Source organism: Schistocerca americana, chromosome 3 (genome assembly GCF_021461395.2).
Source record: "Schistocerca americana isolate TAMUIC-IGC-003095 chromosome 3, iqSchAmer2.1, whole genome shotgun sequence".
NCBI lineage: Eukaryota > Metazoa > Arthropoda > Insecta > Orthoptera > Acrididae > Schistocerca > Schistocerca americana.
In genome coordinates, this window is record NC_060121.1 from 557893423 (window position 1) to 557911221 (window position 17799).

The window sequence follows — 17799 nt, forward strand, 5'->3', positions numbered from 1 at the left end:
CAACACCCGGCATCATGGTGTGGGGAGCGATCTCCTACACTGGCCGTACACCACTGGTGATCGTCGAGGGGACACTGAATAGTGCACGGTACATCCAAACCGTCATCGAACCCATCGTTCTACCATTCCTAGACCGGCAAGGGAACTTGCTGTTCCAACAGGACAATGCACGTCCGCATGTATCCCGTGCCACCCAACGTGCTCTAGAAGGTGTAAGTCAACTACCCTGGCCAGCAAGATCTCCGGATCTGTCCCCCATTGAGCATGTTTGGGACTGGATGAAGCGTCGTCTCACGCGGTCTGCACGTCCAGCACGAACGCTGGTCCAACTGAGGCGCCAGGTGGAAATGGCATGGCAAGCCGTTCCACAGGACTACATCCAGCATCTCTACGATCGTCTCCATGGGAGAATAGCAGCCTGCATTGCTGCGAAAGGTGGATATACACTGTACTAGTGCCGACATTGTGCATGCTCTGTTGCCTGTGTCTATGTGCCTGTGGTTCAGTCAGTGTGATCATGTGATGTATCTGACCCCAGGAATTTGTCAATAAAGTTTCCCCTTCCTGGGACAATGAATTCACGGTGTTCTTATTTCAATTTCCAGGAGTGTATATGGAGTGAGAACATGTCGTAACACACACAAGGTTCCCGAATGACCATTTAGTAACTTTTTACACAGTTTGAACTGCGATTCACCTACCGATTTATCTAAAGCTGCCTCATAAACATAGGACAACGTTTCCTCAGCTGAACGTGGTCACGTTTCGTGACTGCTGCATATTCTACAGTTCTTAGCTGCCTCTGGATCACGGGGTCCCGCATTCGATTCCCGGCCAAATCAGGGATTTTCTTTGCCCGGGGAATGGGTGCTTGTGTCGTCCTCATCATTTCATCATCATTCGGGAAAGTGGCGAGACTGGACAGTGAAAATATTTGGAATTTGTATGGGCACTGATGGATGGTTCTGAGCACTATGGGACTTAGCTTCTGAGGTCATCAGTCCCCTAGAACTTAGAACTACGTAAACGTAACTAACCTAAGGACATCACATACATCCATGCCCGAGGCAGAATTCGAACCTGCGACTGTAGCGGTCGCGCGGTTCCAGACTGAAGCGCCTAGAACCGCTCGGCCACACCGGCCGGCGGGCACTGATAACCACGCAGTTGAACGCCCCACAAACCAAATATCATCATCATCATCTCCAGTTCTTAATATCTCCTCAATCTCCTTTAAGTTTGGTTTGTTCATTCTGCAGCTCCCACCGTTATGATAAATGAAGTGCAGTGAAACTTCCGACGCAAACATATACTTGGCTATTCACGAAGGACTGATAACACTAGCTGTTGTCAGGTGCAGCAGGCTGAATGGGTCCCGTGAAGCTTGCCAGGCTTGTGGATACTTAAGCTGACCTGCTTTAACCATTGTGCTTCAGTACACAGGTACTCTTGTGTCTCCAGTGAGACGGAATAGGTGCAGGGAGGCTGCAAGGAGAGTTTGTACACCTCTGCTACAGACACAGTTCTGCTTGGTACGGATAACTGGTGCGTTGAAGTATGTGAGTGACGTGCGTGCCAACTGGAAACGTATTCCAAAACTAAAGCACGCGGGACAGTACGATTCTTGTGCGCAAACCGCTTAAACTGCACGAAGAGTCGCCATGAGATTATGGCAGTGTATGGGCCAAACGCAATGTCTCCTATAGCCTTAGTGAAGGGCGTTAACAATCTGACCAAGGCCGTGCGACGTGGGGGGTGTTGCTCAGGAAAGAAGGCCACTGACATCAACAACAGACGAGAATGTCCAGGCAATCGAGGAGCTGTTTGGCAGCATTTGGGGACTTCCCAACGATGACCACTTCACACAGAGGTTCTTGGATGACTCCGTGACCAAAGAGTGAATAACGTCCAGGAGTTGAACGACTGGTACAACGTTCCAACTGTTGTTTACAGAGACTTGGTGCCTGTGTTGGAAAATAGTGTCATGTGTCTGCGAACTTCTTAGTCTAATGCATCATTTAAAAAAATGTACTTGGCCTTACATAATAGTGTCTAACTTATTTGATGAAGCCCCCTCGTACGAACGCCTCCAAAGCGCTGATGCATTTCTTGTAGGACTTAACCTTGATCCTGTCTAGAATTAAGAAGATTAGTACACTGTGGATTGGTAGGCACACCTAAAAACATTTTCTTCGAATACGATCAATGTACTGTCAACGGCAGTGCCGCAGTGGAACACCAGTTCCCGTCAGATCACCGAAGTTAAGCGCTGTCGGGTTTGGCTAGCACTTGGATGGATCTCCGTCCGGGTCTACTGAGTGCTCTTGACAAGCGAAGTGTAGTCAGCCGTTGTAAGGCCAATTGAGGAGCTACTGGACTGAGAAGTAGCGACACCGGTCACTAAAGCTGAATGGCTGGGAGAGCGATATGCTGACTACATGGTCCTCCATACCCGCATCTGGTGACTTCTAGGGGCTGAGGATGACACGGCGACCAGTTCGTACCTTTGGGCTTTCAAGGCTTGTTCTGACGCTGTTTGTTTGATCATGTACTAAATTTAGGCAGACAGTGCATATAAGATCAGATTGTGTATATGACATAGTCCCTAACAAAGGAAAGTGGAAGCCGTTTGATAATCTAGCGAATTAAATACACAAAGCTAAACTTAATGAATATCAATTTTAGACACTGCAGTTCAGCAAGATCTAACGACCACTGCAGGCGGAGAATCATCACTATGAGTTGTGTCAAGATCAAGACGTGGTCTTTCCAATGATACGAATCGTGGAGTGTCTACAGAAGATCAGTTACAAAGGGAGTACTGATAGAAGACAATTTTTCCTAGTGTAACTAAGCGGTGGAGCTGCGTGTCCGTTGCTGTGTTGTGCCGGGACAATCCGGGAGAAATGCCTGCCGGCAGGGGTGGCCGAGCGGTTCTAGGCGCTACAGTCTGGAACCGCGCGACCGCTACGATCGCAGGTTCGAATCCTGCCTCGGGCATGGATGTGTGTAATGTCCTTAGGTTAGTTAGGTTTAAGTGGTTCTAAGTTCTAGGGGACTGATGTCCTCAGCAGTTAAGTCTTATAGTGCTCAGAGCCATTTGTACATTTTTTTTTTTTTTTTTTTTTTTTTTTTTTTTTTTTTTTTTTTTTTTTTTTTTAGTCCCATGGGATGCGATGTTGGATGCTAGCATACTTCACTCTGTGGATGTAAAGCTAACGATGTGATACGAGGACAACTCCCCTGGTCACACAGTGGTCATCTCGCGCTCAAAGACAGAAAACAGTTACGAGTTAGAAAGACTTCCAGTGCTTCCTATAGTGTAAAATTCGACAGAGTAAATCATTAGAACTCTGACTGCAGTACTTAAAAAAAATAGTGTATAGTTATTGTGTATAGTAATAATTAGTTTTTCTTGAATGGTGAAAGGGTCCTGTAGCCACCTTTCATTAGTCCGGTAGCCCATTTCCATTACCATTTCTCTTTCTTTTCCTTGTTTCTCTTTTCTCTTTACTCTCATAGTGGCGTGATTGAATGAATGTGGTTGTGTGTCACATTGCTAGACGGTGGCGTAGTCTGCTGCAGAAAGTCTGCGATAGTCGTACAGATTCAGCAGCAGTGGTACAGAATAGCCAACTCTCGTAGTGGTCAAGTCGGCAAAGAGGTTTTCACTACTTGTGAGAAATCCACCTGCATTAGGTTGGTGGCGGAAATGGCATCTTTGGGTTTTCCGGGCCACGCGGAGCGTGGAAGAGGCTGGAGAAGCGGGAGGCAGTCTGCCGCCGGTACGGGAAGCGTCCACAGCTGTGCTCCAGTCGAAGAAGGGTGAGTTAGACTGACCGCGTGGCGCGTTGTTACTTGGCCATGGGAGAACTGTTAGCTTTTGGTCTCGCTTTTCAACTCTGAAAGATTGCTTTGCCTTGTCGCAGCAAGGAATGCAAAACTTTGGCAGATGTTTCACTTAGTAAATTTCTATAACAGACTTGGATCCGCCGGAAGAGCGCCACACAAAGGTGTCGATAAGAAGTGAGCACTCGCTTCTGTATGAATGTCTGTTTGCCTTCAGCTGTGCCTGTATAAGCTTTTATTTTTCTAAATATTAATAGCTTTGCCTTCTCGTAAATTTTCCTTGCTTAATGTATCTTTCGTTCGTGGGGAGCCGACCACGTGGTTGAACATTAAAGTTTTGTTGGGCTACCGTCATCACTAACTGTGCGGTCTCATGCTTGTTTTAAAGAACTTTAACCGCTCATGATTGTGTGATGTGATATTGTTGCAACTTGAACACGATACCTACGAAGTGCGTCTCCACAAACCACGTGGGCACGCGGGTGTACTGCGAAACGTGTACCGCTTTACGAGTTATTGCGATCAGGCAACAGCAGTGGTATGAATGACTCACACCAATGATTTTACGAGTAGATTATAACGGAGAATGTATCGATGCTTTTCTTTAATGTCTTAGGAATAAATGATTTTATCCACAATTTTCTCTCGTGTTCCGAGGTTATGTTTTTGCACCTAAACCACTCACCTCATAGCTTTCCCATTAGCACATCCAACGCGTTTCCTTACGCACAGGTCCAGTGATTAGTTTCCTTTTTTATTTTAAAACAAGTGCTTTAGATTAAGTCTTATTTTCAGGTGTGTTCTGGGAGCTGATCTTATGCAGTGTTCATGCATTTTCTATTTTATTTTAAATGTTTGATTGTCGTGAACAGTGCGCGGGCAATACTATTAATTACACTGTATCCGCTATGAGCGACATCACAACGTATTCATTTTTGTGAGTTTTTGGTCTGTGATCAAATTAATTTATTTTCCGACTCGACCAAACCTTCGATTAGTTGTATGGTTAGAATCGGTGGCGGCCCTAATCTTCTCACGTTAACTTCCCAAGCAATAAGTATTTACATTCCCAATAATAACGTAATAACCCGTAGAAACAGGTTAGTTACAATGGTTGAGTATAGACGGGTTACGGAGCACCAATCACTGCAAGAATACCAGGTCATAATTTCTATGTACAATGGCAGAGCTACTCAATGTGGCATACTTTCGATTTCAGTTTTATGGGGCTATATGGTAAGTTCTTAGGATAGATTGTCCTTGCTGTAGCAAATTATTCAGCATCGTACGATGATTTATGAAGGCACACTTAAATATTTGTACAATTATAATTGTAGCGAGACTCCAGTTTCATTTGTTAGCTGCAATAAACGAATAAATAAGTACTTACCTTGTGCTCCCTGCTGTCCCTTTCTCGCTTTTCCGCCCACTGTACCATGAGGTCACCTCGCTGGGTGTCCATCGCCGCCTTCCGCTCTCTCGCTTCGTTCCACCTGGCTTCCTCAGCGGCTCGTATGAGATTTCTCAACGTTTCGCAGTCTTCCTTGTGCTGCTTTTCCGCTTGTTTCTGATCCGATTCGCGTTTTTTCCTCGCCATCTCCCGTATCTCCACGTAGTACGCGTCATTCTCGCGTGGTGACGTGGGCCGCTGATAAAGCACATCCGACATAGGCGGCGCCTGAAACAAGGTTTGACATAAGAGACTTCAGTTTCGTCGGGGTAATACAGAAACAGAAAAGACTTAAGTTTTTTCGGTTAACACAGAAAACGGAAGCTATCAACAGCACTGAACGTCAAACGGAAAGCACACACGCATACAGTATACCAAACTCCTAAGCGTTGCTCTGTTGTAGCCATTGACGCCGAAGCTGGATTGGATCAGTCATTTTTTTTTTTTTTTTTTCAATTTGTTGGCTTTCAGGCCGTACCCAGTCAGCCATCTCCATCTCCATAGCAGTGCGGTTAAAGGCGCTGCAGTCTGGAACCGCAAGACCGCTATGGTCGCAGGTTCGAATCCTGCCTCGGGCATGGATGTTTGTGCTGTCCTTAAGTTAGTTAGGTTTAACTAGTTCTAAGTTCTAGGAGACTAATAACCTCAGAAGTTGAGTCCCATAGTGCTCAGAGCCATTTGAACCATTTTTTTCCATAGCAGTGTCAATTATGAGGATACGAAATTATGGACAACACAGCACCCAGTCCCCAAGTGGAGAAAATCTCCGACCCGGTCGGGAATCGAACCCGAGCTTCTTTGCTTAGCAATCCGATGCGCTGACGGCGCAGCTACCGATGCGAACGAGCACATTCTTTGCAATTCCACATCAAAATACCCTCAATCGCTGATATGTTGTGCACTCTTGGTTAAGAGTGCAGGACGGAATTCTTTTGATATGGGAAATGATGGGTAGTATGTTTACGTTTGCTTTCATAAGGACTGATTATTTCCGGGGTTTCTTCTTTCCTTTTTTTGCGCGCAACGAACGAGCTTCGAGGCTGAATGAAGTTCGTCCGCTGTCGACTGTAAACTGACCGCTATTGCGTCTGCAGTCAGGCCAAATGTGTTAGGAAGACGAACTTCACGACTCCATGCAGACGCTGTCCTTATTTTTTTAAGAGTAATTATTGTTAATTGCTTTTCTGGCTCATCGATAAAAGTTTGGAAGAAAGCGGAGCATCCACGGGTTCGTTAACTCCGATGAGGGGAATGTTACATCGGTGAAATAAAACTGGTCCGGACGAGTGGATATGAATGGATTATCATTTGTGGCAGCATTAACGGAGGAGGAAGAGACACTTACGTCCAACAGGATGGAGCAACTGCTCATACAGCTGGCCGAACCTTGGAGCACATTTACATATTCTTCACGTCTGGAAAGAGTTGTTAGCAGAGGTCGGTCTCGTGGCGGCCGTAGCTGGCCAACCACGTCACCTGATCTGTCAGTGCGCGATTACTTGGTGTGGGGGTGGCGAGCCTCTGTTCACTGGGCCCACCCTGTACTACACACATAAAAAAGAGGTCTTGCATCACCTCGGTTCCGTGAGTTCCGGAAACTGTACAGTAAATTAGAGTAGATTTCAACATAAACATCATTTCCGCCCTTTTTACTGCTCATGAAAACCACACATTGCGTGTTGTACCACCATACAGTGAGATCTTCAGAGGTGGTGGTCCAGATATACAGCGGTGCCTCTAACACACAGCAGCACGTCCTCTTGCATTGATGCATGCCTGTATTCATAGTGGTATACTATCCATAAGTTTCTCAAGGCACTGTTGGTCCAGATTGTCCTACTCCTCAACGGCGATTCGGCGTAGATCCCTCACAGTGGTTGGTGGGTAGCGTCGTTCATAAACAGCCCTTTTCAATCTATCCCAGGCATGTGCGATAGGATTCATGTCTGGAGAACATGCTGGCCACTCTAGTCGAGCGATGTCGTTATCCTGAAAAAAGTCGTTCACAAGATGTGCACGATGGGGGCGCGAATTGTCGTCCATGAAGACGAATGCCTCACCAAAATACTGCCGATATGGTTGCACTATCGGTCGGAGGATGACATTCACATATCGTACAGCCGTTACAGCGCTTTCCATGGACACCAGCGGCGTACGTCGGCTCCGCATAATGCCATCCCAAAACATCAGGGAACTGCACCTTGCTGCAATCGCTGGACAATGTGTCTAAGGAGTTCGGCCTGACCGGGCTGCCTCTAAACACGTCTCCAACCATTGTCTGGTTGAAGGCATGTGCGACACTCATCGGTGAAGAGAATGTGATGCCAATCCTGAGCGGTCCATTCGGCATGTTGTTGGGCCCATCTGTACCGCGCTGCATGATGTCCTGGTTGCAAAGATAGACTTCGCCATGGACATCGGGAGTGAAGTTGCTCATCATGCAGCCTACTTCGCACGGTTTGAGTCGTAACACGTCCTGTGGCTGCACGAAAAGCATTATTCAACATGGTGGCGTTGCTGTCAGGGTTCCTCCGAGCCATAATCCGTAGTTAGTGGTCATCCACTGCAGTAGTAGCCCTTGGGCTGCCTGAGCGAGGCATGTCATCGACAGTTCCTGTCTCTCTGTATCTACTCCATGTCCGAACAACATCGCTTTGGTTCACTCCGAGACGCCTGGACACTTCCCTTGTTGAGAGCCCTTCCTGGCACAAAGCAACACTGCGGACGTGAGTGAACCGCGGTATTGACCGTCTAGGCATGGTTGAACTATAGACAACACGAGCCGTTACCTCCTTCGTGGTGGAACGACCTGAAATGATGGGCTGACGGACCCCTCCACCTAATACGCGCTGCTCATCCATGGCTGTTTACATCTTTGGACGGGTTTAGTGAGATCTCTGAACAGTCGAAAGGCTCAAATGGCTCTGAGCACTATGGGACTTAACTTCTAAGGTCATCAGTCCCCTAGAACTTCGAACTACTTAAACCTAATTAACCTAAGGACATCACACACATCCATGCCCGAGGCACGATTCGAACCTACGAGCGTAGCGGTCGTGCGGTTCCAGACTGAAGCGCCTAGAACCGCTCGGCTACAGCAACCGGCGGAAACAGTGAGTTGCACCGCCGCGATACTGCTATAGAAGGGACGCAGAGGAAATTAAGCGACCGTTGACGTGTGTGCAGTGGCGTTTGTTTTGAAGGAAAGTATTTTCACAAACCAGGAGAAACTAGATATACTGCTTCTTTACGGAGAACACAGAAGGAACAAGAAGAGAAAGGACAAAGATATCCCGACAAAAGGTATCCAACAAGAACGACAGTTCAGCAAATCTGGAAATCAAAGTTATCTGAAGGGCATTAGAATACTACGTGGAAGGTACGGAGCAAGTCTCCAACTAGCAGAGCGAGGGAAACAGATCGGCTGTTGCTCAATATCCACATGTTAGCTCCAAAGAAACTGCGAGTGCCTGTGGAATATCAGTCCAGCGTTGTACGCATTTTGCACACAAACAGTTTCAATCTGTGTCGTGTGTCGTTTTACCAGGAGATTCACCAGTGGGAATGCAGAAGACTCGGGGAATTCTGTTGCTTGGTTCTGATTCGATGTAGGACAAAGGGTTCTTTCGTTAAAGAATTCTCTTTACCGACGAAGCTACCTTTACAAATCATGAGAAAGTGAATGTAAGAAATATGCGTGACTGGGCTGCTGAGAATCCGCACTGGCTGCGATCTGACGAACATCAACCGCAGTGAGCTGCGAACTTTTTGGTGCAGGATTATTGGAGACTAAGTGATTGGTATTTACTTCACTGAATGAACCTCAACGCGCACAGATGTGCACAATTTATTACCTATGAGCTACTGGCTCTCCCAGAAAAAATACCACTTCAAATGCGGAGATGTAGGTACATGGTACCAGCACAATGTGTGTTCGGCTTACAATTCGTTAGTGGCTGGGAGAGCGCTCACCGAGCTCTTACTTGGACGCTGGATAGGATGTAAAGGTGTTATCTGTTGGCTTGCACGTTCGCTTTTTCTCTGCCTGTCATTGTCACTGGGTCTCACTCACTTTCACTTTGCCCATCTCTTTTTTCCTCTCCCACTGGCACTGTCTTTTTCACTCTTTTCCTAGCACTGTTCTCTCTCTGTCTGCTATGTTCCACCGCCAATGTGTCCCTCTCTTTCGCTTACCCTGCTCTTTCTATACCATAATCACCATCTACTACCTTCCAGTATTTACTACTTCTCGGTCTCTTTCCTGCTGCCACTGTCTCATTCTCTCTCAGCATATAAAAGCGCGATGTGTTCGCATGCCAACATTGTTGCGAAAATTTTCAAATGTGCTGAAGAAGGTGAAATGAGGCATCTGGTGGCTCACTTTTCAGTCAGTCTTTTAAGTCAGAGTCTTTTAATAAAGAGGAGTGTCCGCCCCGGTAGCTGAGTGGTCAGCGTGACAGACTGTCATTCCTAAGGGCCCGGGTTCGATTCCCGGCTGGGTCGGAAATTTTCTCCGCTCAGGGACTTGGTGTTGTGTTGTCCCAATCATCATCATTTCATCCACATCGACGCGCAGGTCGCTGAAGTGGTGTCAAATTGAAAGACCTGCACCAGGCGAACGGTCTACCCGACGGGAGGCCCTAGCCACACGACATTTCCAATAAAGAGGAGCATATTCGTCTTTAGTAGTCAATAGTATGAAAAGAACTTTACGCGTCGGTAAAATATTGATAGTTTACTTATGTGAAATTGAAATAAGGCAAAACTAATTCTACATTTCAGATCGGATTATTACATGCAAAAAAATTTTCCATGTGCTACAGCACTACAACGTGGAGTTTCCAGAAGCTTTCTGATGATAACAGTGACACTTTACATCATATTTCTCCATGCTACGTCACCTTATAAACTACATTTTCGACTCGATCGCATTTACGTGCAAAAATTAGGGTTACTTTGAACTTCTTTACCTCGGTAACGCATGAAGATATCTATAAAACTTTCAAGGTCGTTCGGAACCGGAATCTTACAATTATATCGTAAAAATTACAGTCATTTGTCGAGCATAGCTGTCTTGGAATCTGCGACTGTGGTATGGTCCGTTGCTGATGGCAAAGAAATGATGGAGAATTCCTTTTTGGGGGATTTCCTCAGGAACCGCCCATGAATTTATGCAAATGCTTTTATTCATTTATTCATGGATACACCCGTCAGTTTAATCAAATTATCGGTTTATCACGTCTACACCTGTCATCAGTGAATTTCTTTAATTTTTACGTGCATATTTTACTTGTTACCCTTAACTCTGAACCTCTGTTCCAGGGAAAGGGATAAAGACGTGTAGAAAATTTTCAAGGATGTTCGAGATTGGATTCTTAGGAATGTACCGTAAAAAATTCAGCCGTTTGCTTGCTAGCCATCGTGGAATCAACTGTACCCACAAAATTTACGCAGCAGCACCTTTCATTCATTCTGTCATTCATCACGGGCGTACCCGTCAGTTTAAATCCGGGGTATTAATTTATCTAATAATTTTTTCGTTCTTGTATCACTTGTACTAGTAGTGTAACTGTTAACCTCTGTATTTTGGAAATGAATAAAGATATCAAGAAAATGCTCAAGGTAGTTCGAGATCGGGATTTCAGTATACATCGTAAAAAATTCACTCATTTGCTGTGCGTAGACATCTCGGAATCCTCGGACGGGTTTTGACTCGCTGGTGACGGCGAAAACATAGTAAAGAAATAATTTTTTGGGAGTTTTCCGAACCTAACCTACGTTATCTCCATTTTGTTTGCACTGATATATGATATAACATTCACCAAACACAGCCTCATAGTGACCCTTATTTTCTTGTGCAAACTACTGAAATTTAGCGCAGCACCTTTCTCAAACTGAAACTATGAGATGCGTGAGAATGAATCTTTTTTACTTAATAGTATATTTAAAATCGTTCGAGAAATGTTTCAGTGCACTTGCCGCGCACACGCCTTTGTACCCCCAATGTAGCCTAGGTGGGCAAAGAAGGTCGTTCGTAACAGGCGATGTGCGGAGCTCGTCCGTAGGTGTCAACTCCCGAGGCGGCACCCCTTCCTGAACAGAGGGGGTGGACTCGTCCACCGCTGAGAATGAGAATTTCTGCGCACGGGACAGTAGTCTTGCATGAACTGTAACGGCTCTTATAATTGTTTATAGTCTATTACCACTTGTTTTAAAAAATATTAACTATTTGGAAACTGAATATATTTAGTTAACTAATCTACACACCACGGCAGGTTGCCTATGTTCTGTTAGGGGACATTGTTGTACCTGGAGGATAGCGATCCTAGGAACACATGTTGTTTCGTGGTCGGTATCTCAATCTGTGACCGATTTTAGAATCGCATGAAGAGACGTGCAATAGAGACTGCCATAAACAGTTTCCGTCAATTTATTCTATCTTTGTTGTTTTGAGACATAAGGTTGTGTTTGATGCAGAGTCCGTAAATATTGCAAGTTCAACATATTTAAGTACTGAATAATATATTACAATTGTTTTGAAGGAATTGTTAATTCTTCAGTTACAGAGTTTTATGGTGACTAAAATTCCACATAACGTGTTCACGGTTGAGTCACACATCGCCTGTCAAGCACTATCTTGTGCCTTGAAACTAAAGGTCTTGTACCATGAAACATGTGATATCTACAAATGAACTGAATTTTTTAAAATGTTTTAACAATTTTCTCTGTCTTCAAAATGGAAATCTGTGTTAGTTGCCAATAGATGCTATTTCAGAAAGTTTTTAATTGTAGGTGGTTTGTGACAATATTTATTCTTCATTTGATTTCATTTACTCATTATCGGAGTGTAGCAGAATAATAATGCAACACATTGACTATTAAATACAGTACTTGCAACATTTTCTCAATTGCAACACTTTTAAATTTGAACTGGATATTTGTTCCTCGGTATATGACTATGGACGTTGGAACAATTTTTCACATTTGCAAATATCTTACTTTTCCGGAGTAACCTCCGTAATTTCAGAAAAAGACTGCAGGGAACATAAAGTTAATTCCAGAATGAAATTTTCACTCCGCGGCGGAGAGTGCGCTGATATGAAACTATCTGGCAGATAAAAAGTGTGCTGCACCGACAGTCGATCTCGGGGCCTCTGCCTTTCACCGACAAGTTCTCTATCAACCTTTCTTTCTGCGGGCAAGGGCTCTACCAACTTTTTTTTTTTTTTTTTAATAGCACAGTCAGCGACAGGCTGGTGGAGGCGAGACGGGTAGGGGTCGGATACCGAGGCCTAGCCACGATGCCTCCCCCCTCCTACCACTTAAGCGTACCATAACATTTTTTAAATTTAATTTAATTTTTTTATAAGAAGCAAAAACAAGGGAGTCATACGCCAAATATTATGCCGATAATGTGAACTAAAAAGGGCCATCTCGCCCACTGGCATCGCCTTATAGAAGCGGGCGGCTAGTAAGAAGCGGTCGTCATTGCAGTGGACTTCGCCAGTCATCAACCGTCGGAGCGTCCGGGTCCGCTGCACACAGAGACTGTTTCTGTTACCGTAGGGAAATTGTGGAAACATCACGTCTACAACTCAATTTCTTCTCACACGCGGCAGACCCCAGCTGGGCGGTGGGTCCATGAATGACGATCCCAAATAGTTAGCAGAAAGGTTCCGGTATCCCGTTCTGTTCGTTAAGACCAGGATCTCGTCGATCACGTATTGCAACAAATCGAGGACTTCCATTTCGCCGTCGCGGTACATGTAATGTATCGCTATTGCTTGTATACAAGTGACCGCATTCATCCGGGTCATCTGCAAATAGACAGCGTCGGGATGAAAGAGTTCCAGGGGCACAATCGAAACATAGGGGCGGCGTAGCAGGAAAGCCAGTATCCGGCGGGTGAGTTTCCAGCACTCGCGTGCGGGGCCACAGTTCAGTCTGTGTTCGCCCGTGTGTACCGTCGCGCAACGGGGGCACACCTGGTCGTCAATTAGGTGAATGGCATGTAGCCTTCGTCGGGTCGGAAATTTCTCGTTAGTGACCACATACCACGTCAACCGCACTAAAGTTGACAGAAAGGGAGCGTGGATAGCTCGCCAAACCCGTGTCCAGTCGATCGTGGGGTGGCGTCATACGATGTCGTTAGCCGGATTCCAGCGCTGGAGAACACTATAATAAGTCTTTACTGTCGGGTTCCGTGTCTCCGGTATAATTCCCACAATATAGCTGTGCTCCTCGAAAAACGTCCTAATATGTGACAGCGAGGGCATAAAAGTCCAATAGGTACCTGAAGGCACAGCGTGTGTGGGGGCCACCTCTGCTATCAGGATGCCAGGAAGACTGTCTGTTGGTGAAAGCCAGCGTCATCGCTCTGTTCTTGACGTGAGTGAGTCCAACACCTCCTTTGTAGATGGTAAAGTAAGAGTAACAAAACAGATCTTAAAAACGGCACCGGCTTTCATCACGTGTCCAAACACTGCCTGTATCCTGGAAGCTATCGTGTGTGTCATCGGTAGTACGCCGGCGTAATGGTTAAGGTGAGAAGCCATGTAGACATTGACGTATTGAGCGCGTTTCAAAATGTCCAAAGATCTGAATTTGTTGAGACGAGCCTCTATGCAGAGTCGTCGTAAGACTTTGTGATACGTGAAGGCCGCCGTACGTTGTATTTGTCGGTGGAGCGATATCACTAAACATTTGAGCATTGACACCTTTGTGAAAGGTAGATCCAGTTCTGCAGACATGCCTCGTCCCACCTCCATGTAGCGTGATTTCCGGAAGTTGATCACACTGCCTGCCACCGCCCCATACTGTTGGAGCCAGGAAAGCGCCGTTTGTATTTCGTCACCACTCTGTGCGAAGAACATCACATCGAAAGGTCACGGAGTGGAGGCTAAGTCGTTCCAAGTGTCTCCGCAGTCCGTGAAGAGCTGGTTCGAGGGCAATGGCCAATAACATGGCAGAAAGATGACAACCCTGTCTGACGGACCTGTTGACACGGACGGGGGCGGACCGATAGCCATTTACCATAATCCTCCTGACCGCCCCATGGATCAAACGAAGCACAACAGATGTCATCATGCGCGGGATACCAATGTGTTCCGTAACTGCACGCAGGGAACCATGTTCGACGCGATCGAAAGCATGGTCAAAATCCAGCGCAACAAGAGCGCCGTGGAGGCGGAATGTTTGCTTGAGCGTCACGACGTCTCTATAGGTGCTTAAAGTTGTAAACGTGTTAGTGTAACCTCCGAGGCAGGTTTGATCAGTGTGAATGGCCGCCATTACGGTAGATTTGAGCCTCTCACGGAGGATGCGTGTCAACAGCTTGTCAATGGGCGAAAATCAAGTGGGCGACAGCCTCCTCCGGGTTTGGGCATCGGAATCAAGACACCCTCAGTGAATTCAGATGGTACCTGAAAATCGGGATACAGGAGTCTCTGTACATCCTGACCCACTTTGGGCCCATAAGATCAAAAAACCTTTTGTAAAATTCAAGAGGAAGTCCGTCAGGGTCTGGTGTTTTGTCGGGAGCACCGCGCAACGTAGCTTCTCGTAGTTCTTCTAAAGTCACCTTCGACAAGGGCGTAGCATCATCTTGTGGGTCCGGGAGACGTGCAGCGCAGATAGGACTTCCTTGACTCCTACATCCATGTTGTACTCTCGCTCGTAGAGAAGTGTATATGACTGTGTGAACGCTCGGACGATGTCCATTTGCGTTTCACCTCGTCGTCCATCCTCCGTCTCGATCTCCTTAATGAGCTGCCTCTTGCGTCTTCTCCCACCTTGAATGATATGGCGGAGGGAAGGTCTTTCTCCGCTAACATCATCAGTTGTCCTCGCTCGCACCCGCACGCCCGCGAGACTTATGGCGGTGATACGTAGAAACCGTGCCTTGGTGTTCTGCCCATTGTCGTTCCGGCGACAGCGGTTGCACAGCCAGTTCGCGGAGCGCAAGCGCAGAAGAAATCAGTGGTCGCGGTACACCAGCGCGCTCTTTCTCGTCCATAACTGGCTAGTATTCGGCACAAGGCGGGTTTAACACACCGTAACCACCATTGAAGTACGGCACAGTAGGCGGGTAATCGCCGGTGGCATTTACTCCTTGTGGACTCAACATCGTGTCTGCCATTTATCTCATCAAGAAGGGCCACATTGAGGCGCCACGGACCTCTACTTCGTCAGACGCGTTGGCGGGTGACGGTGAGAGTACACACATACGCTAGGTGATCCGTGAATGCTGCCGGCCACATCTCAGCGTCGGCAACTGCCGAACGCAGGCTGCGTGTGACATAGACTCGATCCAAACGGCTCGCGGAATGACTAGTAAAGTACGTGTATGCCTTTCGGTCGTCGTGTTGTATGACCCAAGTGTCTGACAAAGCCAAGTCCTTTACAAGTGCCTGAAGTGCTGGGCAGATGATATAGTGCGGCACCTGGTCGGATGGTCTGAGCACACAGCTGAAATATCCGCCTACTACCAAGTGGTCGGCATTACCCTGGAAGAGCAGAGCTATGTCTTCGGCAATAAAGGTGAGGCGTTGTCTCTCTCTGTCCTTGCCAGAAGGAGCATACAGGTTCCCCAGACGAACTGTACCAACCGTGAGTGCGACCCCCCCCCCCCCCAACCTCCCACCCCACGGGCCGACGGTAAATAGGAGACATCAGTTGCCATAATCCCTTCCCACAGCAGAATAGCCGTACCTCCTCCGCCCACATCTGAAGGCATAGTGTAGGCGTCATATCCGTAGATATCGAAGCAGAGTCCTGATCGGACTTCTTGAAGGAAGACAACATCCAGATCCGCAGCTCCTAACGTATCTTGCAGCATACGGGTTTTGAGAGCAGAAGTAACGCCTTTGACATTGATCTTGGCGACGCGGTATGCCTGTTGCATCAAGTCGCGGGGGGGGGGGGGTGTCATTGGTATTATAGGTGGGCGGTAGTTGTGGTGCGGTGGTGTGGAGCGCCGTTAGGGCTTAGAGATAGGAAGCGATGGGTGTGGGTCATGCCGGCATAGGCGTCTGTCGCCGTCAACGTAGACGCTGCCAACGGCATCCGTGTATCGTAAGGGTCCTGAAACGTATCCTGCATCTCCATCTCCTGCACCCAGTCTCCCAGGGACGTCGATACCACTGGATCTCGAGAGGCAGACATAGTCGTGGGCGCACCTCCGGGGTCGGGGCTTCGGTGACCTCCCGCATCTCCACTGTGCGCAGGCCCACCGGTAGTGGGAGAAGACGTCGAACCGTGTGGTACGTCAATATCGCCCGTGTCGGATCGGTTTATCGGCTGACGCACTTCATCATCCATCGTTGCTGTCTCTGGCTGTTCTAATGCATTGATTGTTATGGCCGTTTCTTATTGCGTTTCGGCGATTTCTGTTTACGCTGTCTCGCCCCTGTATCTGGTGCCACCAGGGGGAGGCGCGCCATCCTGTTCTTCAAGTTCCACCGCCCCGTCGGCTTGTCGGTGTAGCGGTGCGCCTGGGCTCGATCAGAGGGCAACAGAAGCACTGGCGCTGCAAGACGCTGGGGGCACCTGAGGAACTGTTTCAGGGGCCTCCAAGGCTTTCACCAATACAGATGGGTCGTCATAGACAGCTGGCGTCTCCCGTCTCGCCATACCTTTATCGGAAAACGACATCTTGGCGAAAATTACCATCTTTTTAATGAACTGGAGTAATGATGTACAAAAATTATGCAACAATGCCTTTGTCTGCACGGCATCACATCATCATCAGCAGCAGCAGCGTAATCATGTAATGACCCGTTCGGATCCATTACATACATATAGAGTTTATTGAATGTACGACAAGTCGAATTTGAGAAAAAGAAAGTGAAAGAGAAAGAGAGAGAGAGAGAGAGAGAGAGACAAAGAGAGAGAGATAGAGAGAGAGGGAGAGAGATAACAGAGAAAAATTTCAGATTACAAATTGTAATCATAAAGTACAAATAACAAGCAATACAAAGTAAATGATAGATATATGTCGTGTCTGTTTTATCTGATATTTTTTGATCCAGCAGCCATTATGAATTAAGGCACAAAGGAATTACAGATACTGGCTGCGAGCAGCCATTTCAGTCAATGACAGCTCGCGGCCAATGTCAGTAATTCCTTTGTGTCTTAAGTGGTAGGAATTCTCCATAAGTACAAATTCAGTTCACAAAAGCTCTGTCTGATAACTCAAGAATTGAAACCATGGTTCTATCATCAATAACTTAAGTTATATTTAAAGGAATTTTTGTGTCACTGCTGTTTGCGCTGCACCTATGGACAGTTTTATTTTGCTGTAGATCCCCGGTTCTATTTGAAAGATACTCATTTGCAAACAGAATCGATTCATATTTGTATAGGCTTGAGAGACTTATTATTTTCAGCTGAATAAACAATAGATTACATGTTTCAAGTCTCTTTAAGTTGCTGGTAGCCATGACAGATTTTTCCTGTATCCTACAAACTTTTAGGTTGGGAGCTGAGTTTCATCAGATTAA

At 46.7% G+C, this 17799-nt stretch overlaps 1 protein-coding gene across 1 annotated transcript in view; it reads right to left on the bottom strand.

Moving 5' to 3' along the window:
- Positions 1–17799, bottom strand: part of LOC124606220 (bromodomain-containing protein 4-like) — a 94757-nt gene that overhangs the window by 24039 nt on the left and 52919 nt on the right. Inside the window, exon 5 of the mRNA XM_047138194.1 lies at positions 5240–5527. Within this exon, the coding sequence (XP_046994150.1) occupies positions 5240–5527 (288 nt within the window). The remainder of the gene's footprint in view (positions 1–5239; positions 5528–17799) is intronic.